Genomic DNA, 27818 nt, shown 5'->3' on the forward strand with positions numbered 1-27818 from the left:
CTGTGATTGTCTTTGCGCAGCTGGAGCTCGAAACACACCCAAACTAAGTGCGACAAGGAGCCGGTACTGAAGACACGACCACTCTGCTTAGAAAAGACCCGACCACCAGGCTTGATAAAGTATCAGGAGCCGGGGAGAGGGAGACGTGGGAGGTGGGTTCTGGGCCACGAGTGTCCCCGGTGCTGGTGGAGTCTGTCAGCTTGTCGGACCGTTGAAAGTCCACTTGGATTATCTTGAGCTCATGGAAACACACATGTCCTGCTCTTCGGTGCATTCCACACGATTCGGGTAAGATTCACTAAATAATAGAAATATTTCAATTTCCTGCTGTATGTCTGTTTATACGGCGATGTATATTCGTGAGGTATTCTGGTTTTTAGCCGGTATATCACGTAGGTGACATCATGAATGTATGTCTGAATGATCCACTGCGTTGGCTATCACCTGGAGCCGTTCTGTCACATGTAACCAGGGAGGATGATGAGCTGATGATGTTGAAGGTGTGTGAAGAGTGTGTGTTGATCTGGTTGGGGGGGGGGGGGGGGGGGGGTAATTCCCCTGATCAAGATGAAGGTGATCTAATCAACAGACTCGTAGAGAAACCCACCATTTGAAGCGTTTAGTGTTTAAAAGTCCTGGTTTCCGTGACATGTGGTCACCGACACCGCGATCTGTTCGGTAAGAACTGTTGTCTTCTTCACGTTCTCTATGTTCTACATGTGAAGCTCCCAAATGACTGCTAGTTTTGGTCTTTTATTATTTTATTTTCTAACTTCACAATGCTTTCAGTTTTGAGTGATGAGTTATTTTGATCATCTTTGTGCTTCAGGTGGCGAGTAGAGAAATGTTTATTATCCTCAATGGTGCAGTTCATTTTTACAGCCTGCAAGTACAAATATATAACAGTCAGAAACAACGACAACAAAATAAAATCACTCACTGCTAAAAGAACATGCAGTTGCATTCAAATATACGATTGAGTCCATTATAATTAGTATCTGTGGCAAGCATCCTGTGACAAGGTCAGGCCACAAAATAGAGATAAAATAATGATGGGGGGGGGGGGGCATCATGCATCTTTATCAATATTGGAAGCCCTGAATGTTGTCAGGATGTTCTATCAGTGTGTGAAAAGACCAGAATCCACTGTTTGTCCATGTTCCTCGTATGAATTCATGTTTGGGCCAAATCTGTTTAACATACTGTAAAATGGCTTCTTTCTTTTTTCTTTTCTTTTCTTTCTTTTTTTTTTTTTGTTGGTACAGGGAGTTTAGTTCAGCTCTTGTCTAATTGTCTGGATGATGTCATGCTGGATGAGCTGCGGTTGATAAAGAGGAAAACATTGACGTTGCATAGACAGAAACGGTCCGCCTCCGGGTCTTTGTCACAATTTGAACCACATTTTAGGGACAATTGCAAGCCATCGGGGAAAAAACAAAAAGAAAATCTCTCTTGCACAACTAAATAGTGGGTTTCAGAGGTGTGTAGGTGGATGGAGCTCTTCTAGGGAGAAACAGAGACATTGTAATATGTTTTGGGCAAGGATCTTCTTCAGGTGCATATTTAGGATTTATTAAGCAGTATTTTCTACCGAACAAGTGCAGGTAGTGCATGGGTGTTTCTCCCTCTTACTTCAGTTTCAGAAAAAAAGGAGGATGGAAAAAAAATGATCTGAATGTTTAACTCACTTATTTCTGGATCTGCCCCTCAAAAATTCCCTCATCACTCGTTTTCCAGTTTGATTTGGTTATAAATGATTTATAGCATCATTTGCATGTCTCAAATGAAAAGCTCCCAGTTGACTGCTAGTCCAAATGTGTTTGGAAACTGCTGTAAAGTGAGAGCACGGACGCACGCTCGCGCACGCACACACACACACACACACACACACACACACACACACACACACACACACACACCTCTCTCTCTTCTTTTAGGGAGAGAAGAGTTTAAAAACTCAGTGCTGCATTGACGCTACAGTGAAAGTACAAGCAACTGACTGGAAAGAAACTTTTCGTTCAGTTCTGAGTGTCTATGAAAGCAGCATGTACTCTGCTCAGTGGCTTTGACTACTGCTACTACTACTACTACTACTACTTCTACTACTACTACTACTACTACTACACACACACACATACACACACACTCTCTACCTCAGAACCAGAGATTGTCTGGGGGGAGTCCTCTGGGACTTGATGGAGCTGTCACTGTTGCTCCAGTCTTACACAGGTTTATAAAAATCCATCTCCCTGAATGGATGTTGAGGGAGTGAACGAGAGAGCTGGCAAAGAGGATGGATGGGGAGGGATGGCGATGTCCTCAGGGCTTGCCTCATTTTTTATTTTCTTTCTTTTATGGTCTCAAAGTTTAGACTCTTGCACCCTTGAATGCTTCTGCATTTAGGAGCCCCAAAGAGGTGACTGTCCGACAGCATTTTACTGCTTCCCCCTTTCGTATTTGCGTCCTCTTCCTCCATCAAGCCCACTTCCCTCCATTAATTGTTTGACTGACAGACTGAAGGGATTTAGAACCATTTTAAGTGATTTCATGCGCTGGAGGAGTCAGATGAGTGACTCACGAAGAGCTGCTCAGCTTAGACGAGGCTGTGAGGGTGACTCTCACGTACCCTCAGAGTGTTTGACAGGTCGGGGGAGGCAGCGCATCCTGGGAGGGGACGTAATAATTGGTGTTCTCAGGCGATTTGCCACATTGAGAACTGTAAAAGTCAGAGCAAGTTGTTATGATGAGGGAATCCTTGTCGGGAACTCATAAAAGAAGCCGTCAGGGAGGATTGGGAAAGCTCTTCCCGTTGAGTGGACATCTGAGACTTCAGAGTCAGCTCCTGACAAGTCGTGTCAGCCAATAATGATGATAACTCTTAATCAGTGGAGAAGCTGCAATGAAGAAATGGAGACAGAGAAAATCATTTCGTTCAAACAAAACTTTGAAAATAATAAATGAAACAGATTCAATAGAATCAACTCCAGCCTTCTATGATGTTGTTGGTTTGTTTTTGATAAAGGGCCTTTATTTTGTGTGTGTGTGTGTGTGTGTGTGTGAGAGAGAGAGAGAGAGAGAAAAGGGGTAATACTACTCAGGTTTTTTTTTACTTTATCCTACACGGCACCAAACAAGACCAGCTATTGTTGTTGTGAGGGATTTTTCTTGCTTCTTGCTTGTTCATATATGTAAACCTGTTCTAACAATTAAATCAATAAATCAAATATGTCAACCCTAACAAACAGAAGTGCACTTAGATGGTGCAGACTTCTCCCTCTAATTTTTTCAGTAATATTAAAAAGATCTGACACTTAAATGTAATAGGTCCATCCTCCTAGCACTTAGTCATTTTTGCTCTAACCAAACTGAACCCCTTTGGTTGAGGTAAAACTGCAGAAAAACTTGAACTTCAGTGTTGTGTGTCTGTGTGTGCATGCGCGCGCGCGCGCGCGTGTGTGTGTGTTTAGCAAAGGAAATGTATAATTGTGACTATAGAAAGAGGGAGGAAAAAAATTGAGGCTATTATTAACATTGGATATAAATCTGTTCCTTCAACTCCGTTAGTTTTTGGCTACAAGATATTCAAATATTTAAGTCGTTGTAAAATAAGCAAATATCTCAGTTCTGTAGTGCTCCCGAATTCCCTCAAAATCCATCCACAGCATGGATATGAGGTAAAAATAAATAAATAAACTTTGTAGTGAACACCTTCCTGGACATGTTTTGCTGTGTCTTTTTTTTTTTTTTTTTAATTGACAACAGTGATAGAAAAAAAAACAGGTTCCTGATCTTTTTTAAACAAATGTTGTTCATACCCGATAAGGCCTTTAATCTATTTCTACATATATTTCATGCACATCCTATCCATTACTTTGGTACGTGGTGTCAGTGTCCTGCAGGCAGGAAGTGTTCAACCAACAGACATTATTTACTCAGATTCTGCAACACAAGCCTTGACTCCCTACTTTGGAATCAGCTCTCATGCACATCTGCATGAAGCAGTTGTCGTCTGCAACATTATGCAATTGTCAAACACGTCTTTGTGACGGTGTCAATGCCGAGGGACCCGCTGGGACTTTTCTGTCAAGAGTCACAAATACTGATGAAAATGCCTCCACTGTTCTCTGTTCTGTTTATCATAATCATATGTGTGTGTGTGTGTGTGTGTGTGTGTGTTTGTGATCGATGGAACAAGAAGTCTCCTTAGACGTTCGTACCCATTCTGGAGCCAGAAGAAGCATGCTTTTGTTTACCAGAGAGTGTGACATTTGAACTGCGTTTTTAAAGACAGAGCTGGATTATTTGGAGACGGTGAGTGAGTGTGTATGTTCTCTGTGTGTGTGTGTGTGTGTGTGTGTGTGTGTGTGTGTGAGGGAGAGAAATGGGACAAGGTCGGAAAGACTGCTGAGTGTATGGATCCCTCCTTTTTTCTCCTCCTAAGAGAGCCTCTTGGTGTGTCCGAACACACATTTCTTAGAGATTACCATCTTTCTTGACCTCCTCTCTCGTGGATTAGCCACATCAGGTATGTGCTTTCGCACTTTATCGATCTGGATTGCTGCATATCTCCGGTTAATCCTCAAGTGTTTGCTGCTGCTGTCATCTCTGTTTGACAGTGCTTGTTTAGTGAATGATAGTGCCAGCCGTGTGTTTAGATTAGCCAGCCGGCATTCTTCTGCAACAGGGTGAATGTCATCATCATGGTGAAATCTCTCACGTCAGCTCGAGTCTGTTGTTTGAACTCAACTTTCAAGTGACTTTTTTGAATCTTCTTGTCCCCTCATGAGCGCTGTTATCTTTTTCAGGTTTCTTTATTGCACAGGAGAAGACGTTGCCTGCTTGACTGTGTGTGTGAATATGTCTGTGTGAATGCATGCATATACACCCTGGTTGGAGTGTGTCCCACGAGATGGAAATGACGGGAGCTCGATCCTCCGCGCTGCGGCTCCTTCTACTCAGCTGGTGTGTGTGCACAGCGGTCGGCTACCCCTTCAGACCGCCTCTCGACCTGGATGTGACTCCACGCGTCACCGTGTTGAGCAGCAGTAAGCAGATTTTACATTTCTTCGTAGAAGCTGTCTCCTCATCATCCTCCGCTTGCTTGCTGCTGCTATCTCTCACGTCTTCTTGTGTTTTACTCATTTACTATGTACGAGCAGTGGCATGTGGATATGCTGAAGTGTTTGTTGTTGGATTCCTGCAGAGCCTCCAGGGAAACTGACATTACTGTAGCTAGTGGAGAGAAGCACTGTAACCATGACAACCGTTGTAGCATGGCACAAGGTGGATATATAAAGTCTTCATCTTACGCTGACCTCTGTTGTCTGGTCCTTACCTGGTGTATTTTTGATGTTCCTCAGAGCTGTAGTACCTTTTTCACCCATTTCCACGATCCACCGCTCTTCTCGTGACTTCTCTCACTATGAATTTGACTATCAATTACTGCTCTGGTCCTCCTACACATCGTCTTTCATCCTCTTCCTCCAACATCCATCTCTCCACCTCCACCTTGTCGCTGGTTGTGTATTCATCAGTTAACACTTTTCTCATTTGTCCATCTTGACTTAATTTACTTTGCTTCTAATCGGCAGATTTCAATAAACAATTGTTTAGGTAACCAACCTTTTCTGACAAAAGATCACCAAATTATTATACGACTTCCCACACAAAGGTCACAGTTGAATTTATTTGAATAAAGGTTTTCAATTAAATTCAATTAATTAATGCGGCAACAACATATGGCGTCTAATAAAAACAAGTTTTTAGAGTCGCAACCCGTCAAACTACTGTAGCTGATCTAATCTGAACTCCATTCAGGAAACAACCATTTGAAGAAATTGCCTGCCGCCTGGTGAAAACACATTCTAAAATTGGAATTCATAATTAGTCCTAACGGCCACCATAACGCCATTACCTCTGCATTATTTCTTATCCGTATGTTGCAATTAAATAACGGAAAGGCTGTCATTCATTTGAAATTCGGTGGTTATGTGTGCAACTCTCATCATTTCCTTCGCTGCCCTCAGTGAATCACTTTTCACGTCTGTCTCGGTGTTTTAACTGCCTCGGGATCGTGCTATAAACCCAGACACGGCAGTGTGCCATGTCAGTACAGTAATACAGCTGTTGATGACAGAAAGAAACAGTGTTCCAGTGTTAAAGGTCTCCAAAACAAAAACGTCTGTCAATAAGAATTAACAGGTGCCAGCTGCTTTTCTTGCAAATACCCCAGACTTTTGTGGGATGTTTACAACATACGAACACGCCTACACGTGTCCACGAGAGTTTCTTTCTTTTAAACAAGAGGACAAAGGTAAGGCAGTGAGGTCATCAGGTGGTGAAAGGCTAAAAACTAGCCAAACAAAGTCTGAGTCGGAGGTTAAGAAGACTTTAAAGCTGGTGTCACCTGATCATTACGTAACAAGTATTTTGAGCATTTACGACATAAATTTTTAAATGAATTCCAGTCATAGCCCTGATGGTGTTGTGTCCTGAACACCGGAGCTACTTCTAAGTGTTTGCTCAGTAAATTGAGATCATGTGCCTAAGCTGAGGCTGAGACGTGCTTTTGGTGTTTAATCCCTCATCATTTATTGTTAATACAACCCTGGGCTACACACACACACACACACACTCACACACGCAGACAAAGCATTATATGTCTTAATACTCCGATTACACAGAGAAATCTTTGCATTGTCTCCTCTGTTGTGTACACTCTTGCGTGGGGACAGTTATTTTTGTGAAAATCCCAGACAGAGTTCACATAATACTCTTCTTTCTCCTACTGAGGATGAGAAGGAAAAGAAGACACCTGATCAGAAGATTTCAATAAACAATTGTTTTGGTGAGCAACCTTTTCTGACAAAAGATCACCAACAATATGAATAGAAAGCTAGATCTACCCACTCAACTTAATCGTAATACATTTCTACAAAGGGAAATTATTATACGACTTCCCACACTAAGGTCACAGTTGAATTTATTTGAATCAAGGTTTTCAGTTAAATTCAATTAATTAATGCAGCAACAACATATGGGGTCTAATAAAAACAAGTCTTTAGAGTCGCAACCCGTCAGACTACTGTAGCTGATCAAATCTGAACTCCATTCAGGAAACAATCAAAAAAGGAAAAAAGAAGGAAATATAAGACACCTGATCACCCAGGAGCAGACCAGTGTTTGGTAGCAGCTGATAAGAGTCTCAATGACGGCTAAGTGGAGAAGCACACGGCTTCTGCAGGACGACTGGCGCTTTTCTGTTTTGGGCAGAGCAATGAATTTTCTCTTGCTTCAAAAACAGTTGATATCAAAGTTAATAATATAAAAAAATAATAACGAATTATGTTTGTGCAGTGCCTGTCGTCAGCTGAAATGATCTAAAGATAAAAGAGAGATGAAAACAGTTTCAGAGCTGCCATAAAAGCAGATAAATCAAAGTTTTTAAGGCATGTTTCAAGACCTCGGTGGAAGGGGCTGATCTCAGAGAGGGAGTTCCAGAGGTAGTAGGAAAAAAATATTGAAGGTTCTGGCATGTAGGGGGAATATGGAGGAGAGGGGCATGGTTAGAGCAGAGAGGGTGTGAGGGTTTGACGTCCGATATGGGGTCACTGAGGTAGTAGGACTTTGGCCTGTTAAGGTTTTGTAAGCTAGGTGGAGGACTCTGAGCTGGATTCTGTAGTGGACTGGGAGGTAGTTGTTTCTCGTCACTCAAGAGTGGATCTCCCAAGCAGGTGTTAAGGTGTAGTACGGGAAGGCTCAGGTTATGTAGTTAAAAATTAGATGGGCCCCGGTACTGACCCCTATGGGATGCCTAATGAGACATATGAATACAATAAACATCTTTAAGAGTGTTTCTGCATTTAGCAGCTCAGATATTCACATTTGTTGAGTTTTATGGTTAAAACAGGGTCCATATGGCCTCATTTGCGTGTGACTGCAGTGTCATATTTGCCCAACCTAAGTGGACTCTTGATAGTTTGGAGTTTACAGCTCTCATAACACCCCGGCATCTAATGACTGCTGCTTTATGACATCAAAAATGCATGTGCAGTGTTTTTATGAGTGAACCTCAGTGGTCCTGTCAAACAGATCTATCCTAGTATGGCCTGGAAAACTAGAACAGGGGACATACAGCAAAGAAACTGCCTCCAACTCCAGAAATCCACATGATGAAGAAATGGATCTCTGTAATCTGAAGGTTTTTTTTTTTTTTTTTTCATTATCTTCTCTGTCCTCGGTAGAGCTGAGTAAGATAAGAATAATCCCTTGGCTTTTATTTTCAGCAGTGGAGCTGTACTTTCATTTCTGTTCTATATTATATAGAACAGATGAAAGCAGAAAATGCTATCCTGATGGAATTAAGTCACATTTGTCTCTTTTTTTTTATTTGTCCAGAAATATCTTGGCAACCGAAATGGAGTGTTATAAACTGTCTGCAGGAATCCATGGCTCAGAAGTGGAATTAAACTGCTGATCATCTGACTTTAGGACAGCCATGACACATTTCATAAACAAGTTTAGTGAAATGATAAGATAAGATAAGATAAACCTTTAATTGTTCCACAGTGGGGAAATTTACATTGCATTTACTAATGCACAGTCAGTGGTCTAAATAGATGCATCCTTGTGATAGTTACAGCCTGTCTGAATTGATTAGAACTGACTTTTTCTCTTTTAATTAAGTCAGAATTTAAATTTCTCAAAACTTTGTTCCAAATAACTGCTGTTCTTTATCTTAAATGCTAATTAACAAATGTTAGTATGCTTGAGCAAGAAAATTGCTGCTGACAAATGTTCTGTGTCCTAAACATTGGGAAATCCAAGACCAGAAGACCAAGACCAGAAGAAAAATCTCTCTCAGTACCTCATCAGGGGGCTGAGACCTACAGAAATCGGCTGGCTGTTAGCTAGCTTAGCATATTTATGGTAGTGGGTGCTAGTAACTTGAGGATGACTAGAAGAATGACTGCTGCTACTTGCTAATAAGGATTACATCTGGACAAACCAAGATCCCGAACCTGATCAATTTGATGACTTTTGACAGAGGCGTGCTAACACCTCCCACCCAATTTATTGTGCTAAGCTAACGAGCAATCAGCTGGTGTTGAAGCATGGCTCAAGGTGGATACATAAAGTGTTTTTACAGCACAGAGCAGGAAAGGGTATTGATGTTCTTGTCTGGCTCCAAGGAGGTTGGACAGTGAACATATTTCTGTAAAAGTTAGCTTGTTCCTTTAACTAATTGATACTTGGCTACTTGGTTAATTGGATACTGGCTAATTTAGTAACTCAACTCCAAATCATTCGTCTCAAAATGTTTATCTGTGTGACATCCAAGAGCAGCTTTTTCATACCGCTGACTAAACACGCGAGCGGTCACGTATAGAAATTTTCCACGATGTTATAGTACCAGCACAAATGGACTTTGAATTGGATGAAATAGAAAAAAATCTCAGCTTTTAAAGCAAGAGACAAAAGAGCAAGGCCACCTCACCGCTTTTTATCCGTATTCAGAAACCATACAGTGAGAAATCCATCAGGGATGTTGACTACATTCATGTTTCTTCTACTTTTTTTTTTAAACCATCCTGATATATTTACATATATTCAGTATCCAGCGGTATTAAAGGAAATATGTTTGGGGGTTTTTTTTGTTCAAAAATGTTACCATTAAAATCTGCATGGGATCATTTCAGTAGCTGGTCCAGTGACACTGTAAGGGATCAATTCCTCAAGTTTTCTTTCTGTTTTAAGATAAAAAGAATATCAATATTCTCTCCTCCTGCAGGTCTCCAGGGCTGCAGGAGTTTCCATTCCTCTGCAGTCAACTACAGCACCATGCTACTGGAGGCTGACAGTGAGCGTCTCTATGTCGGCGCCCGGGGGGCTGTATTTGCTCTCAACGCCTCTGACATCTCAGCCAGCTCTCCTCTCACTGTGAGTTAGTTTGTTTTTGCGTTGTTTCAACTTCCATATTTTTTAAGTCTGCCACAGCTTTATTTGCATTTCATAACACAGGTTTTCTTTCAGGCAATAATACCCCCCCCCCACACACACACACACACATAACCCCTTATGTGTTTCTGTGTGCGTGTAGTTACATTTATTTTTGCTGCATAAGATTAAATATTGATGAGAGAAAGAAAAAAACCAGAAGAACTAATGACACTTATCACTTTCACTCTCTGAATAGATGCAGAATTTGCAAATATTTGAAAGGAGATTTCAAATCGATGCATTAAACATCTTTCGTCAATAACGCTGAAGTCACTATGTGTACGTGCTGTCGAATGAGGAACAGATAGCGATAATGAATAGGCACAATTGAAAAACGGAAAAGTAGGGCTTACTAATTTTAGGTTAATTGATCTAAATTCTCTTACCTCCCAATATAAGCCAAAATACAACCTTATGTGACCAAATGCTGTTCTTGCCCACTTGTGACAAAAAAGATGCAATGCAGATCGACTTCAGCGGAACAGAGTTTAACAATAAACTCTATCATCGGAATGATGATGAGGATAGACACAGACACCACTTAAACTATAATAACTAGAGCTTCTGATGATGATGCCAATATTTGGTTATGAAATAATAAATGTAAAATAATTCTAAACTTCATCAATCCGTCAAATGTAGTTACCAAACACTCATGACAAAGTTGTGTATTAGAGGCTGGATATCTGAGTTTTCGCTTAGAACTAAATTTAATGGTCTAAAATGACATCAGTGCTCTGAAATAACAAAATCCATCTGAGACTTTTCCAATAATCAGTTCATTTTCAGAATGTTCCATGATGTCTTTTGATGTGGGCACATATTAAACAACATATATGTTGAAGCGATGCGTGTATGATAAGTATTCGCCACACCGATAAACCGGTGTGGCTCTCCCGTCAAGCCCCCCACGCCTCAATTGCTCTCTATGGGGATAAATAAAGTTTTCAGAATCTGAAGTGCATGTTCACGCAAGACTGCATCACTCATAATAAGAAGCCTTTTTTGGGGGGGAAGTGTTGCTGCCTAATCCTCAAAATACTGTGGGTTGCTCATAGACACAAACAATAAAGACATCAAAGTTGATGGTCCCTTTAACTGCCCGTAAAAGCTGACGCGCTGCTGAGTTTTTTTTACCCGGTGAGACGCTAAGCTGGAATGCTAATTATGTTAATACAGCCTGGTGTCTGCCATCAGGCATGATTACTGGTGTGTGTGACTTTCTGTCACAACGGCTCGTCTGTCTCCCTCTGTAAGTGTGTCAGGTCAACTTTATGTTACGTAAGAGTTCAAAACCATGCTGTTGTTTTGCGACCGACGAGACTCAGCCTAAATCCGAAGGTGTTTTTTTTTGTTTTTTAAGAGACTTTCATGGATCTGCCGTCACATCAGATATTTTTGCAAAATGAAAATGCAAGTCAGTGATATGACTCTGTCTTCGTACACTCTTTCTGGATGTTACATCCTATCAGATTGAGTGGGAGGCCTCCCCCGAGCAAAAACGTCAGTGTCTGCTCAAGGGAAAAGACAATAAGGTAAGTATTTAACTGCTGTTTCTTTCTAATGAATTATTTTGCATTCAATTCTTTCCTACGTATGGAAATTTCTTCTGTTTTCTCCTCCAGACAGAGTGTTTTAATCACATCCGCTTCCTCCAGAGGTTCAACTCCACTCATCTCTACATGTGTGGAACTCATGCCTTCAGACCTCTGTGTGCATACATTGTGAGTTCATGGACAACACCTGCATCTTCTCCGACTGCGGGCAAATGAAGTTGGAATTTACTGGCATGGCGTTGCATTAACAAATCTTTGTCTTCGACTTATGATATTTTGTGAAACCTCCTATTCAGGATGATAGGCTGAATCAGTGCCTAACTTTTGCTATGGATATGCCCTTTAAACCATTACAAATACTTCTGTTTGCAAACCCCAGGACTGTGTTGTTCTGTGAATGGGCAGCAACTGAGACCGCAGCAAAAGATGACGCGATCTATGATGTCATCACCGTCAATGAGTCTTCATGAGTTGTGACGCGTCCTTCAGTGATTTCGCTGATTGGCCTATCTGGAAAAAAAAGAATAGCGCATCAACCTGAAGTATCTGCTTTTAGTTCAATATGGAATTGCTGGCGACGCTGACCTTTCCTTTGCTACTGTAGCAGCAGATGTGCATATTCAGTCTGCATTTTATAAAGCAAATATTGCCTACTTTTGGACAAGGCAAGCTATAATTCAAGCTTGAGAGCCTGTGTCCAGTGATATTACCAGCCCTGCTGTACATGGAGTACCTGTTTTGGGTGAGGCCTGGAAGAACCACTGCTTGGGGGCAAATTTCAATTCATGTTCCAGAAGAGGAGCAACCTCAGCAAAACACGACACTCGCATGGGGAATGAACAACAACAAAAACGACAAGGCTTGTGAATGTACTTAAGGTCACATGCATATGTATTGCCCCAATGACAAATGTTTGTAAGGATGGAGACTAGTACCTTATTTTGACAAATCTGACATGCGGGAATCAACTGCGAGTCTATTCACGCTTATGGAAACCTTTCTTATCTCCTCTTCTGTTTCGTTTTTTTGGTATGTTTTTGATTTATCGTTCTGGTATTTTCCTTGACACATTGGAAAAGTTTAAGTTTTGCAGTTGATTTCAGAGAGACTTGACATAGTGTGTTAGCAACAACACGCTAACAGGCTATGAGGCAGCTTCCTATGTGCACATATGCATAGACTAAAGTTTGCCTCTCACCACAAGCGAATTCAACTAGCTGGTGTTCTACCAATTTATAAAGAAATACATGGCCGTCTGTTGAACTGTAGGGGGCAAAATCTTTATGTTACACAGAACTGTGTACTCCAGACAAGCTGAAATGCTTATGTTGGTGTAGGTCTTTTTTAAATTTAAGAAATAAGTTATAGTTGCGTAAATCTGGCCTGAATGTCTTCCTCTCCATCTATCCGTTGCAGGATGAGGAGGGATTTGTGATGTCATCTCAGCCTGAAGAGGGCAAAGACAAATGTCCGTATGGTCCAACAACAGGCTACACCGGGCTCATCATAGGTGCGATTCTTCAACAGCAAGCAATCACTTCCAGATTTACACAAACCCCTGGTTGACCCCATTAACTGTTTCCCACCAGACCAGCAGATGTACACAGCTTCCCAGTACGAGTTTAGGAGCTTCCCAGATATCCGCCGTAACTCTCCGTCTCCCACACTGAAGACGGAGGATGCTCCCACACGCTGGCTAAATGGTGAGGGGTGTGTGTGTGTGTGTGTGTCTGTGTGTGTGTGTGTTGGGGGGGTGGGGGGTGAAGTTAATGTTCTGGAATGATAAAAGGCCCTAAGCATGTTAGAGAGGGTGGTCCCATCAGTGGTCTCTACCAGTTCAAACCTCTAGTCTTCAATGGTTAGGCACTTGGCTAATTTTAATACTTTACAGATAAATGAAGTAAATGTAAATCTCTTCCTAGCATCTAATTAAACCCTCCTGAATTGTTTAGGGGTTTCCATTTATATTTAATTCTTAAAACTGGCCAAAAAAACAAACAAACCTTAATTTTGAAGTGGTTACCAGCTGCTGCATGCTTATGTCGTACTTTTACTCGGGGCAACTGCTACACTCATTATTTCAGAAGAGGTAAAAGGTGTTTGTGTGTTTATTCACCCCCTAAACAGAGGCAGACTTTGTGGGCTCAGCACTGGTGAGGGAGAGTTTGGGGAGCCGCACAGGTGACGATGACAAGATTTACTACTTCTTCACCGAGAGGAGCCAGGAGCAGACGACAACCTACAGCCACAGCAGGGTGGCTCGAGTGGCTCGGGTTTGTAAGGTGAGAGCAGATTAGAAAGAGATGCAGGATGTATTTGCACTTGGGAGTGGAGTGTTGCATCAGGCGAGCAGGAGTGAAGATGGAGATGATAGAAGATAATAGATGAGGGGCTGCATTTGTAACAAGGCCCAGTGGGTGATTAGAGGAGCTGACGAATGGCTTGCTGTGTGAGCGTAGCTGGGAGTGAGAGGGATGGATGACTTCAGCGGGAAGACGGTGCTGTAAAATTGCCTTTTTTATACCTCCTACTTTCCAGTGTGAGGTTAACAGCATCATGATCCATTTTCTGTACCTTACAGTTTACCTCAGGGATGAAGTACTTTGATTTGTAGGCCAACAGGAAGTTAGCATCACCATGGGATGCCTCGACAAAAAGCCAATAGGATTTTTTTTACATTGGATTTTAGATTATTGCAGAAAATAAGCTCTGCGGTGAACACGAGGTAATAAGACTTACAGGTTTGGCTCAGCAACTTTTGTGATTTTTGAAGCGCAGCCTGCAATCCTTAGACGTAAACAGCTAACGTCAGGCCGTAAACAACCCACACCACCTTCTTCCGTTTTCGTTGTGATGCCGTTCAGCAATGCTAAAGCAATGCCAACTCGACTGTCCTCTCCTGTTGCACAAGAAAAATGAAGTCGCCCACATGTTCACATTTTAAAAGCCAGGCAGCATTTAGCTTAATAGATAAAGCCCAACAAAAAACTTTTAGAGTCAGATGCAGACAACTTTATTGATCCCCAACAGGCTAAATCAGTTGCAGCTCACCCCAACATCAGCACCCAAGCAACATTCCATAAGTGATTGGTTACACAGGGATCAGTAAAAAAAAACACAGAGGCCAGTTAAGTACGGCGGATAAGTTAGATAAGATATGACAGATAAAAAGCAATGAAAGGAGATCATCTTGATAACATCTGAAGTAGCAGTTTGTTCTCCTTAGAGGTGCATGATAACGGCATCCTGAAGGCATGAATGACAATTCATGAGACAGAACGTGGAAAAGTTGGCTCATAATATTCTTTGCCTTCCGTAATGCCTGATTCTTCCAGAGGGAACACAAACACCAAGGTGGATCTGGGACTTTTTCAAACGTTTCCGTTGTGAAGATGGGATGTTTACACATGTCGAGCTTTATATGTCTGTCACACTGGAGTGAATTTCTTTCTGACTGTGACTGTCAGTGTGTTGAAGCCCACACACACACACGCACGCACACACACACACACACAGTGTTCTACCTGTGGATAACAGTGGAAAGCCTTACCCACGGGAAGCCTTTTTGAACATATCCTTATTGCTTTCCCCTGCCATCTGTTGCACTCTTCAGGAGGCTCACTTCCTCGTGTGTGCCACCTTGAGTTCAGTCTGTTTTTCTGTTGTTTGGTTTGTGACTTCATCTCCTCCTCCTCTGTTTTTGCTCTCTTCCTCCATCTCTCTCTCTCTCTCTCTCTCTCTCTTTCCCTCAGGGGGACAGAGGAGGCCACTTAACTCTCCAGAAGCGCTGGACGTCTTTCCTCAAGGCCAGGCTGACATGTTCTCTTCCAGAATACGACTTTCACTTCAACATGTTACGCAGCGTGTTCGTCATGCCAGGCCTCACAGTGCAGGACACACTCTTCTATGGCATCTTTGGCCTGGAGTGGTGAGTTGTGTGTGTGTGTGTGTGTTGGGGGGGGGGGGGGTATAGTAGAGGGTTAGGATGTAAATGAGTAAGATGAAAGGCGGCAATCAATGCAAGTTGTAGTAGACAGCGAGGGATGAGATGAAAGAGAAGACAACGAGAGGAGAACTTCTGAATCTGAAAGATGTGAAAGAAAAAGTTGAGTGGTGGTTACAGAGGAGGATGGTGGGTGGGGGGGGGTAATTTAAAATGCAGATTTAAATTGGCTTTGAAGATGTTAAAGGCCCTTTGTAGAAACAGTTTCTGCCTTTCTACATGTTGACACGGTTTGAAAACGGAGTGAGGACCAATGGTGATATTCCAACACATCAGTTGTTCTCCTGGGATGCTTTACCACATTTCCTGCCTCCGACTCAACTCCTACTACACACCTCTGACTCTATTTCTCTCCTCCTTCACTCCTACACTTCACTGAGATGTACGACTTCGTATCTGCCTCTTACTACCTCTGCCAGTCCTCACCCCCTCCCCTCTCCCCTGCTCTTTCTTCCAATTTGTCTCTTTCCATCTTTTCAACTAGGTGAGTTACTCCTGTACTGTACTCCAACTGCTGTCACCATAGCAACACTGGGTTTATTGCTGTTAAGCTACGTAGCCTGTGCTCTGGACTTTCTCACAGTGTGTGTGTGTGTGTGTGTGTGTGTGTGTGTGTGTGTGTGTGTGTGTGTGTGTGTGTGTGTGTGTGTGTGTGTGTGAATGTGTGTGTGTTGCCATTTTTAGGAAGAACGTGAAGGCGTCTGCGGTGTGTCGGTTCTCTCTGTCTGATGTCCAAGAGGCGTTTAAAGGGCCCTACATGGAGAACCAGGACTCCGGCTCCAAGTGGAAGGAGTACAGCGGAAAGATACCTGAGCCTCGACCTGGAACGGTAAACACACACTCATTCCCATCTCAAAAAATTATACAGAAACTGATCCAGCGCAAAGAAGAGAAGATGGACGATAAGGAGGATGAGACTCTATACACAACCCGCTTATGTCACTGAAACCCATTTCCATGGCGATTAACTCCAGCCTGTAGCTCTGGCAACAGTGGCTTAGCGCGACAGCCAGGGCCGAAGCACGGTTAGCCAGAGTAGACATCATCCGCTGTGGTGTCACTTCGACACTTTGTAGGACTTAATTTCAACTTTGCTATTAAATAGAAAGGAGAATCGGTCAAGGGTTTTAACTAGGGAGTGTGAAAGCCTCTTAGAGGAGTTGGCGGAAGTCATTTAAAAAGGACAAAAATAGTTGTTCCCTTAGTCAGGTGCCGAGAGAGATGAGTCGCTTACATCAGCTCCAGTCGAGTGCTGAGCTCACACAACCTCATTATAGTTCTGCTAAAGAGTCGCCCTTTAGCAAAACTCAATCCTCCCCAGGCGCCTATCCTTTTCTTGATCCCATAATTTTCCCTGCAGGCCAACTCTCTAAACCCCTGCACATCCACTCACCCTTCCACCTTCTCTGTTAGCCATCCTCTCATAGCGCTGTCTTTTTTTCTCTGCAGTGTGTCACCAACGCTATGAGAGCCCGAGGCATAAACGTGTCCACCTCCCTGCCAGACGACGTGCTGGACTTCGTCAGGAGGCATCCTCTGATGTCCCAGCAGGTCCAACCTTTAGACCGACGCCCCCTGTTGTTCAGGAGGACCACCGACTACACCCACATGGCTGTAAACATGGTCCAGGCCTTAGATGGACTAACATACCATGTGTTATACATGGGAACAGGTGTGTATTTATGCATAAGAGAACTCAAAAAGTTGCAGATGGATTTGAAGAAATTTGGTTGAATGATGAACTCGGGTACAGGAACAATCAGCTAAATTTTGGAATCAATGCACAACTGAATGGAATGTGCTTGTAGACTGGTTGCATAGTTAAGCTTGTAATAATAAAACGTACCTATTTATATTGTTGCTTATGCTTTGGGCGGGGTTATGGTGAAGGAGTATTTATGAATTATTTATTGAGCTCAAGTAATGCTTTTTTAGCACTTTTTTTCATAAGTAAGCGCTGTTTTCCCCAATTGTAATATTACCATATTTTTTCTAAATGATCAATACACAGTGATTAACTTTAAATAATGCTATTATTGATTGATTTTTGATGTATGAAATGTGACAATATCCTCACACCCAGGTTAATTACCTCAAATGTGAACATTCCAAAATTTTCAGTTTTCAACCAAATAAAAACAACTGAGGAAGCTAAAATGTCTGTATTTTTGTTCGTAAATGAAATCAGCACTTTGAGAAAAATGGTCGCGGATGAATTTCTGAGGGATTGATTCAGGGATCGTTTGGCAGTCTGAGCTTTTTGAAGGTGAACCAGTGCAGTGGTTGAGTTCTTTGTGTCTCATGTTCATCCACGCTGTGTCTCAGATGAAGGCTGGCTGCACAAGGCTGTACAAGTGGATGGTCAACTGCACATCATTGAGGAGCTACAACTGTTTGAAGAAACACAGCCAGTTAACAGCTTGCTGATCTCAGTGAAACAGGTTTGAGTGTCTGACCATCTCTCTCGCACACACACACACGAACAGGTAAGGAATCCTCTCCCACTAATTATTTAAATGTGCTGTCCTCCTCTCCAGATGAGTGTGTATGTCAGTGCTCCGTCAGGCCTGGTGCAGCTGCCGCTCTCAGACTGCAACAGATACACTTCCTGCTACGACTGTATCTTCGCCAGGGACCCTCATTGTGCCTGGAGCGGAGCTGAGTGTGTGGACATAATGGCACACACAGACAGGTGAAGTGTGTGTAGTTTGACTGAGTATCACTGTGCCGTGTCACATTGTCAGTTCCCAGAACTGTTACGTAATCCTCCTGCTGCTGGCAGAAACAACCGTGCTGGCCGAGATAGTAAACACAGCGTGCAGCTGTGTACTTGAAGTGTACTGATTAATCTGAACAGATACCACGTAGAGTTGTTACGCAAACGATATGAGAGATAAGAATGGATCAGAATACAGAGAGGTGGAAGACATAGATATCTCAGTGCCAACAGTCCTGAATATATTTCATGCTACAGCGAGAAACCTAAAGTGATACTTCACCCATAACATATTTTGCTTTTCAATGACTGACAAATAAGTTGCCTGAACTCAGTTTTTCCCTCCTGCATCACAAATAAACCAGTTTCATTTCTGCGTGTTTTTAGGGACATTTTCGTCTGTGCTGCTTGTAATGAATGCAAACTATAGCGAGAGAACATGCTGATTACAAACAATGCCAGAGGAAGAATTGTGTCTTCATTTGCATACCAGAGCAGGAAATGAAAATCAGAGCATAAATGGTCATCGGAGATGCATGTTCAAGCCAAGTGTGAACACACTCAGCAGCGCTGTCCACTCAAGATTTTAATTCCAGGTGTGAGCAGGGCCTTTGTGACTCCAGAGTGTAGCGAGAGCCAGCAAACTTCTGCTTTTAAAGTTCATGGTGATTGACGGCTAACAACAGCAACAAAACAACATTTGTCAGAAATGTCCAAAATCATCCATTTACAAACTCTAAAGCCCACGTCTTCTTTATCCAACTCGTCACTAAGCCACAAACACTTTGATTTAAGCTAAAAACAAACTATAACTCAACTTACCGTTGTTAGCCACCAGTGTCAAGCTAAATGTTCATGGCCAGCTCTTTCTGCACTCTGGAGTCTCAAAGATGCAGCAGTGAAAAAGTCATTTTGTGCTCAAGATACCCATTTGTGAGTACCTTAAAGGCAACTTTTTGCAAGTGTCATTCTAAAATGATAAAGAAGATTATTTATGATTTGAACAAATATGTTAATCGTTGTTTTTTTTTACATTCCACAGATCCACTTTAATCCAGGATGTCCAGCATGGTAGCAGGGGATGCGAGAACACTCAGGATGGTAGGTAGAAGGAAACCTCATCTGCAACCAGGTGCTGCTGTTTAAAAAGACTAAATGAATGGTGGAGATTAAAAAGTAGTGAACGTTAGCAAAGACGAGAGGTTGTCATCGGATGGCACAAAGGCTCCTTTGAACGTTGATTATATGCACACTGTCTCTGCAAAATCCTCTCGTCCCTTCTTTAATCCCATTCTGCAGAGAAATCTGTTTGATATTCACGGCAGGGAAATGCCTTCTTTCACTTCACTCTTTCAATCTGACAAATTGTAGCATCTTCTGCCCCCTCGTTTCTCTCTGTGCAGGCTGATGTGATGGCTGGAATTAAAAGATTGGAGTGTTTACTGCAGTAAAATTAGACAGCCTTTGATACATTTACAGAGTGTTAAGTGATGCTCATGTCCACTGACTCTAACTCGTGACACTTGTGTGTTTCAGACGTTATTGTGCGGTGCCGCTCTGTGCGGGTTAGTGATGACGTGCTGCTGCAGTGTGAGCTCAGCTCCAACCTGGCTACGCCCCTCTGGACTCTGGATGGCCGTGAGCTACAAGGCTACGGCCTCAATTCTGGCTTCAGGACCGGCACTGATGGCCTGCTCATCATCGAGGCACGGCAGGACCAGAGCGGACACTACACATGCTATGCCGTTGAGAATGATATCAAGGTTGCCATAGTTACCTACAATGTCACCATCCATCTAGACCTGCCACCACCTCCACCTGTTGACTCGACTGAAGAGGCGTATCATGTCTTCGCCACCCTGCCAGTGCCCACGGAGCACCCCTCCTCTGAGAGGCCTCTTCTACCGCCCCCTCCGGCCCCACTGCTACCCCACTCAGAGTTGCTCTCCCCCAGGAACATGGAGGCCATGTACCTGTCACTCATAACCATCCTCGGGGGCCTGTGCGTGGTCCTCTCTGTAGTCCTTGTTTACGTGGGCCTCTGCCTGCGAGTGGGCCACAGAGGGAAATACTCGCTGCGAGCCGCAGCTGCTGCCTACCCGAATAATAAAAAACACAACAAGAACAGAAAACATCGAAACTCCGCCCACATGGAGCTGAAGACCATCTCCAGTCACTGCAATGGCAACGGCATTTATAAAGGGGGTTCAAAGCAGCATAACGGCGACATCCAGGATGGAGGCTTCCTCCAGATTGTTCCCGGTGAGGGTCACCCCTCTCTCAACAAAGAGCTTCCTCCCCCAGCCCCTCCTCTCCCACCCACGCCACAGCTTCCCTCCCCAGAATGTGACTACCCCAACGGACTGTCGGCAACGCTGCCCAGCGTCCTGAGGAGGATGAATGGCAACAGCTACGTGCTGCTGAGACAGAGCGACTCTGAGAGCACGTCGCCGCTCTGCTACTCCTTCTCAGAGGAGCTCAACAGGATCTTAGAGAAGCGGAAACACACTCAGCTGCTGCCGAGGCCAGACGAGAGCTCAGTGTAGTGAGTAGCTCCCCCAGTGGTGGGAGGTCTCAGCTGCAGTTACTTGGTGCTGAAGTGCCTATTTGAAGACCCTATTGAGGAGAGTTGAATCTTTACATTAAGACATTCTTGCTCAAACTCATTTTCTCTTGTTTCCAACACGTAACTAGAGAGAATGAGCGAGGGAACGAGCATGAAATGAAAAGTCATCTACCTCACCTCAATATTACCTAGAAGGACACGTGCAGGCAGTCTGAGTGTCAAATCTCTGATCCTCAAAGCTCAAACCAGGACAAACAGACTCCAGTGAGAAGAGGAGCCTCATAGGAATATAAACACATGTGAAGGGTTCTGCGGTGCAATGGCCATATTTGGCTAGATTGAAACTGGAGGGCAGCTAGCCAAAGTTTGTGTGCACTGACAAGTGCACAGATGGCCTATGCATTTTTAGAATATGTCATTCATGCTTTATAAATATTGAAGGAAACTGATTTAGTGAAAGATGAAAAGTGGTTTGCGGTGTTTTCACTTTTTTTTAACACCTTATAACGGCAATAACCAACAACTTATACAGAAACACATAACAGCTTGTTACACACCAGGTGAATAAATCATGATGTTCTATTACTGAAAACTAACCAGCCGAAGATTTCTTCCAGGCGGCAGATTTCCAGTTTTGTTTTATACTGACTTATTTATCACATAATATTGATAATTAAAACAAATATTGTGGCATTAAATGGTTTAAAAAATACATCAAATACCTTTAATTGCCTTCATTAACAAACTGATAATAAAATATTTTAAATATTATAAAATGATTTAAGGATTTGCAAACAATGTGATGTCTCAGTTTAACAATATTTTGGCATCTGTTTAACTGTTGACAAATCCCTCCCGTTATGACATTGAATTCTGAAATCTTGAATTTAAACATTTCATGCAATGTTTACTTCTGAACTGATAACTTCTTCACCGAGTTTAAGGTGTCGCGAAGTGTTAATGGACAACCTGAAGGAAAAATAACGGTATCGTTGATTTGAAAAGGGTTTTTTTGAGGACAATTCAGTGAACTCACTGGTGGACTTTGATAGTACCGCCTGTCAAGAACCAGCAAACCAGAGGAGCATTTGAGCGGCCGTTACTCATCGTGAGCAGTTGCAGCAATGAGTCTGCTGGACCCTGTTTGACAATTGTGGATTAGAGGGAAAACATTGACTGTGAGTCAGCTGAGCCAGAATTCAGCTCCAAGTGACACCCTGTGTGAGACCAAGGTAGAGTCTGGGTCGCAGCGTTACACAAGAGCATCCAAGGTAAATAGTTTTTATGTCATGCTAACTCATCTTTACACTGACTTTGCCAAACAACCACTTAAACAGTAGAGTGCATGCTCACAGCAGGGTTTTAAAGACCGGATATTTACAGAATACCAATGGGAGAATGTTACAGTTTACTGGTTTGTAACAATTTAAAGCAGTTTGTATGCAAACAGTTGGTTGATCTGATTTCAGTGTTTATTATTTGTGGAGTAGCTTAAAGGAACATGTCAACATTTTTGGGTACATATTGTCCATCCTCCCCAGGGCCACACACAAACAAAAAAGATACCCTTCTCTCTTCTGTCATGCATTAAGGACCTGAGACAGGGACCAGCTAACGGCTAGCTTAGCACAATGAATGGTAGTAGATGGGAAGTTTAGCATAACTCAGTCAAACAGCATCAAATAGATCAGGCTCAGATCTTCAATCATTCTGTTTCATTCTTCCTTACAAAATCAGGATTACTAACACCAGTTCTTCTTGTGGTCAACACAGATGTCAGTGTGTTGTTGTTTTTTTTGCGCTGCATGGTGAAAAGTACTTCAGACCATGTATTTGGTTCTAAAATTGCAATATCCTGCAAATTGTTACTCTGTGGATACTTTTATGTAGAACCTCAGGCCTGTTAATACAGGTAAAGACTTTTTTTTTTAAAGCATATTTGATAACTTTTTAGCAAGGTATGCTAACACTTCCCATCCACTATCCTTCACTATGCTAAGCTGGTCAGCCAGTGTCCGTGGGGAGAAGGCTAGCTTTCTTCTTCTGAGGATGGACAATAACAATATTAACCAAAAAGTCTGGTTTTTTTTTTTCAATATGAGAGATGCAAAATCCAAACATCTGCTGTTGTCTGATTTGTAATTTATCAAATGTACTGACCATTTTATGATGCCTGTTTTATAATTCAACTGCGAGTCAAAGTAAGACCATTATGTGTCAGAAACCGCTGTAGTTTACACATCAGAATTTGGAGTGAGGATGATTTAAATATAGCATGGCTGGTGTCAGACGGGCTGTTTTGAGTATTTCTGAGGAAAATCCATAAAAGCCAGACTGGTCTGAGCTGCAAGAATGTCAACAGTACCTCGAATAACCACTCGTTAAAGAAAAAAACTTTATGTCAGCTGAGAATGGGAACTACGTTGTGCATGCACTCACTAAAATTGGACCACGGGAACTGAAAATCTGATGAATGTAGATATCTGGTGTGACATTCAGATGGTTGACTTAGAATTTGGCATTGTGTCAGTATCTCACGCGACTGTTCCTAGCACCGATTCCACGAAGACTTAAGATAGTTCTGAACGCAGAAAGGGGTTCAACCCAACCTCCGTGTTTGCAAGGTGTTCCTAATAAAATAGCCAGCAGGTTTATAGTCTGGCAGCATTTATTTGCAGAATATATCAGTGGACGGGGAATCTAAAAAAAATCTTCGATTATCAGGGTGAATATCAAGCTCTCCGTTTCATCCTTAACATTTCTTCTGCACTTTTTAATGTTTTTACTTCCATCACATTTCACCTTTAAATCACATTGGTCAACATCAAATTCATTCCGTTTATTTTGCTCATCAACATCCTGTTGAGGCATCTTCTTCTTCAGTCAGAGGGCAGCGGTAGTTAGACATTTACACCCTAGAGCGCCTAATTATTTTTCTCACACTCTTGAATTCCCTGTAGATTTTTCTATCTTATCACTGTACGTCAACACAAAAACAATTCCAGTATAACCCCCAACCTTAACTTTTCATGGATTTTAACTAGCCTGTCATTCTGAAAGCTTGGAGAGCAGAGCTTTTCAGTATTGATCAAAGACTTGAAAGCAGGAGGACGTAGCTGCACATTTCACACATTAAAAGCCTTCGTTAAAGCCCGTTCACCCGCTTTCAAAGCACAAGAAGTGGTGAGCACAATGGCGGGGGGTTTAATTTGTCAAGTTCTCGATCCACTTTTAATCTTCATACCAGACTCACAGTGGTGTCTAGTAATTGCGATGGTCAGGTCTGATTCTCCACCATCTCTCTGCATTTTAAAGCACACTCCACTGACATCTCCTTCCTGTTTGCAGGTCTGATGCACACCGCTCAGTTTCTCTCCCTGAGATATTGTTTCCGAGCCAGCATCAGATAGTAGGACTGGCTGCAAAGATGTACTTTAATGAACGCTGAAACAAACAGGGCGACACTAACAGGAGGCAAGCAGCTGGAAAAGGGCTACAACAAGAAAAACTCTGCACCTGCAGGACGCCTTCGCTTCCTCATGACTGGAATGGAAATCACTGGCTGGAGTGTGTCGCAGAGGCTCGTAGTGTGCAGAGAACATCCTTGCCTCTTTCTGATGCAACCTTATTAGAGTGATACTTCAACCAAAAAATGGATTTCACCTTTCATGTACTTATAAATTGGAGCAGAATCTGGAGCTCAGACATTTTTCTCCTCCTGCATCACTTTTTTTATAACCCCAGAATGCAGAAAGACTCAGCCATGCGTGTTTAGTTTTAGATGACTGATGGCTCACAACAATAAAGCTGCCCCAAAACATCCATTTACAAACTCTCACGCTTGTCATGCAGTATAATTCATGTCCACAATCCAACAACACTTTGATCTGAGCTAAAAACAAACTATAACTCTTCCAAACGCGCTAGCTTGGGTTTGTTCATTAGAGCGATGAAACTTAATGTTTAAAGTTTGGGTTTTTTTCTCAATATGTGGAGAGCTCAAATGTGTTTGCGGATTACTGACAAAATAAGACGTGGATTATACCAGACGATGCGCTTCAAAGTTTGTAAATGGAAGGTAAATATTCGTAGTTGTCTTTTTCTGCATTCTGGAGTGTCTTAGAAGTAACGCAGGAGGAAATAAAACGTCTTTGTGAGGCAAGATACCAATTAGGGTGCATTCTCAAAAGGCGAAATCCTTTTTTCTTTTTTGCTTGAAGTACCAAACGCAACATTTATACCTTTTACTCACACTTGCTGCATGAATTAAGTTTCAACACTGTCGTTAGAGAAAGCCGACTCATCTTAAAAGTGAATCAAAGTGCCAAGTAGATGTTTAAAAAGTGCTTTGTGAGCCTGATTTCAAGATTTTAAAGCAGAGACGTATTTATTTTGTAATTTTGTACAGTGTGTTCTGAAAGTTTTCAATGTTACTGTTGAAGTGCCACTTGTGAGACCTGAATTTGCCTGTCGTTGCACAAAATGTGATGAATAGAAGCATGCGGAGTACCAGCACCACTAATATTTATATGACACTAATGTATGTCTTTAATGTCGCCTATTAATTAGGGATCACTCGGCTTTTCTGTCCCGTTTTGCATGTGACGCAACGCTCGTGAACACAGCGAAGCAAAAGGGCATTGTGTTCTTCACATTTCAGTCAGGATGACTTCAAATAAACTTTATACTTCTTCCCTGCTGTTTACATTCACATTTCTCAAAGATGGAATGGAACCTCGATATGTGACATCTACTGCTGCTGTCGACTTATAAACCCTCTCTGACACTTTGAAAAGCGGGAATTTTCCTTCACTTTACTTTTGACTACCCATATCACAGCGCTGAGCGGTACAGAAGGTTTACACAAGAGGTCGATGGTCCATAATGAGTCCAGATCCAGCTGGAGCGTGTCAGAATGATGTAACCCAACCCTACAGTCTTCTTCCTTTTATAATAAAGATTCACTAAATCTTGAAGAAACGCCACAGTGGAAATATCACCGTTTGTTTTTATCATCCATATGACCTTTTCTCATGTTCTTGTTCTTCTTAGATGACCGGGCAGCTTTCAAACGATGACTCCTGCGTTGTAATATTTTACTGAGGGAACACATAAACAGGAGCCTGAATGTCATGTATGCCCACACAGATGGGCGCCAGTTTAAAAATGAGCCTACAGTTTCGTACAAATGAGCTGTCTTTGTTTAAACAAAGTCAACAGGAAGTGCTTTTTTTCTGCTAGTTCGGAATATTACATTTAATTAAATGAAGTAAAACTGCCGTGCTGATGTGATGACTATCACTTTAAACACATGCCTGTTATGGCAGTACAGCTGAGTTTGTTGCGTTTTCAATGTCAGAGATGGATTAGCACAACTCGGAGGTCAGGGTCCTCTTGATGGGTTGACATACTATAAAGTGAGGAAAGGGAGAGAAAAAACAACAACACCTTTTTACATTTCAATTTTTGCTGTTGTACTTCTCTATAACCCTCAATCTAAATTTTTGACAAGTCATCACAAGAAGATGTTGCTTTTTTTTTAAATGAAAAAAAACAACAACTATGAATACTAGTATTCAAAAATATTGTTCATGTGAGGTAAATGTGACATTCTTTAAGTGATTATTGGGTGTTTGAGCCATGTTTGAAGAAATTCAACCAAAAAAAATCACAACTCCTGCCAACGACTGAACTAAATGTCGGATTTAAAAAAGAAATAAAAATTCAAAATCGGAGGCACCAATTTAGACACAATAAAATCACATTTAAGTGGGGGGAGGACAGGAAGAGGTGACTTATGACTTGGGTTGAACTGTTTTATCATTTTTCGAGCCAAGTGTAATTTATTAAACCTGTCAAATTATCTGAGGAGGAAACTATTCTCGGAGTAGATTTACATCTCCGAGAAGAATTCTCTTAGCAGCTCATCTTCCTCCTGAATGTCGGCAGCAGATATCTGATAATAGCATCCCGGGAGAGACAGATGAAAGGGCTCCGAGTGACAGATGAGGGTGAGAAACAGATTTTAGTCGTATATCAAGGTAACCTTCAGTGTAGAGATGACATCAGTGTGCTTGATAGTTCCTGCTCCTCTTGTTCTTTTTGCTCCCGCTGACTCTATCATCTTCGCTGGTCTTTGTCTTCTGTGTTCTAAATTCTCGCTTAGGACCAGAGCAGCTGGGCTTTTGTGTTGCGTCAATTAACAACAGGTGCGCTCAGGCACACGCCCATTTATCTTGACGCATTGTAACACAAACTGTTGATGCTGGAGAAGCCAGAGACTTCAGTTAAGGGGACTTGAACCTAGAGTAAGGACAAATGGCACTCCTGGTTTCATTTTTAAAACATCCCTTTTTAAAGTGATGCACCACCCTTAAAGTTTTGTTTTTTTTGCCTTACATATTCACAAATAGGCGCCTCGAGCTCACAAAGATGTCTTTCCTTCTTTTATGACTTCTTTGTGACTCCAGAATGCAGACAGAGCCAGTCACGTATAATTAGCTCGAAGCTAATGGCAACTGATGACTAATAATAACTACAGTGACAAAACAAGAGCAAAAAATGTCAAATTGCATGGTTGAGGTCAATTTTGCTGTGGTTCGCTGTCAGTTACCATTAGCATCAAGCTAAACATACACGCCTGGCTCTTTCTTACTGACTGAATATTTTCTTCCACTGTGTTGTTAAAATTGTCAGACAGACAGAGATGAAATCTGGAGGCTCAATGAAGTGCAGTGCAGTCGTCTCCAAGCCCACAAAAAACAAATAGCCCGGTTTACTGTTATTTCTTTGTGCACGGTTGTGTATAATAGCTACAATATTTCAAATAAACTGGCTGCTAATCGTGACTTTCCACTCATGTCACCATTATGGAAACCCTGAACTGACTAAGGGAAGTGTTTTCACATTTATTCTTCAAAACAAACAGTACCGTTGTTGATTCCCACAAACAAGCAGCTCTTCTGCCTCCTCCCTCCC

At 42.2% G+C, this 27818-nt stretch overlaps 1 protein-coding gene across 5 annotated transcripts; it reads left to right on the top strand.

Annotated features, from left to right (window-relative positions):
* Positions 1 to 26060, top strand: LOC147247494 (semaphorin-4G-like). 5 transcript variants are annotated; one of them, XR_015109463.1, is made up of 17 exons: positions 1 to 288; positions 4196 to 4311; positions 4806 to 5045; positions 9791 to 9939; positions 11472 to 11534; positions 11625 to 11723; positions 12972 to 13065; positions 13145 to 13258; positions 13683 to 13837; positions 15308 to 15483; positions 16243 to 16387; positions 17008 to 17230; positions 17884 to 17999; positions 18096 to 18250; positions 19317 to 19375; positions 19811 to 22111; positions 24189 to 26048. XR_015109463.1 is itself a non-coding variant. In XM_086180598.1 (16 exons), exons 3-16 carry the CDS (start codon positions 4874 to 4876, stop codon positions 20818 to 20820), a joined length of 2730 nt encoding a protein of 909 aa, XP_086036724.1. In that variant the 5' UTR covers positions 1 to 288; positions 4199 to 4311; positions 4806 to 4873; the 3' UTR covers positions 20821 to 26060. The 5 variants fall into 5 exon arrangements, 1 of the variants encoding a protein (XP_086036724.1); XR_015109461.1 differs by having other exon boundaries at positions 4199 to 4311; XR_015109462.1 differs by lacking the exon at positions 4196 to 4311.
* Positions 26061 to 27818: the final 1758 nt, after the last annotated feature.

This window comes from Aulostomus chinensis, chromosome 16 (assembly GCF_037954235.1).
Source record: "Aulostomus chinensis isolate RoL2024-O1b breed Wild chromosome 16, RoL_Achi_v1.0, whole genome shotgun sequence".
Classification (NCBI taxonomy): Eukaryota; Metazoa; Chordata; class Actinopteri; order Syngnathiformes; family Aulostomidae; genus Aulostomus; species Aulostomus chinensis.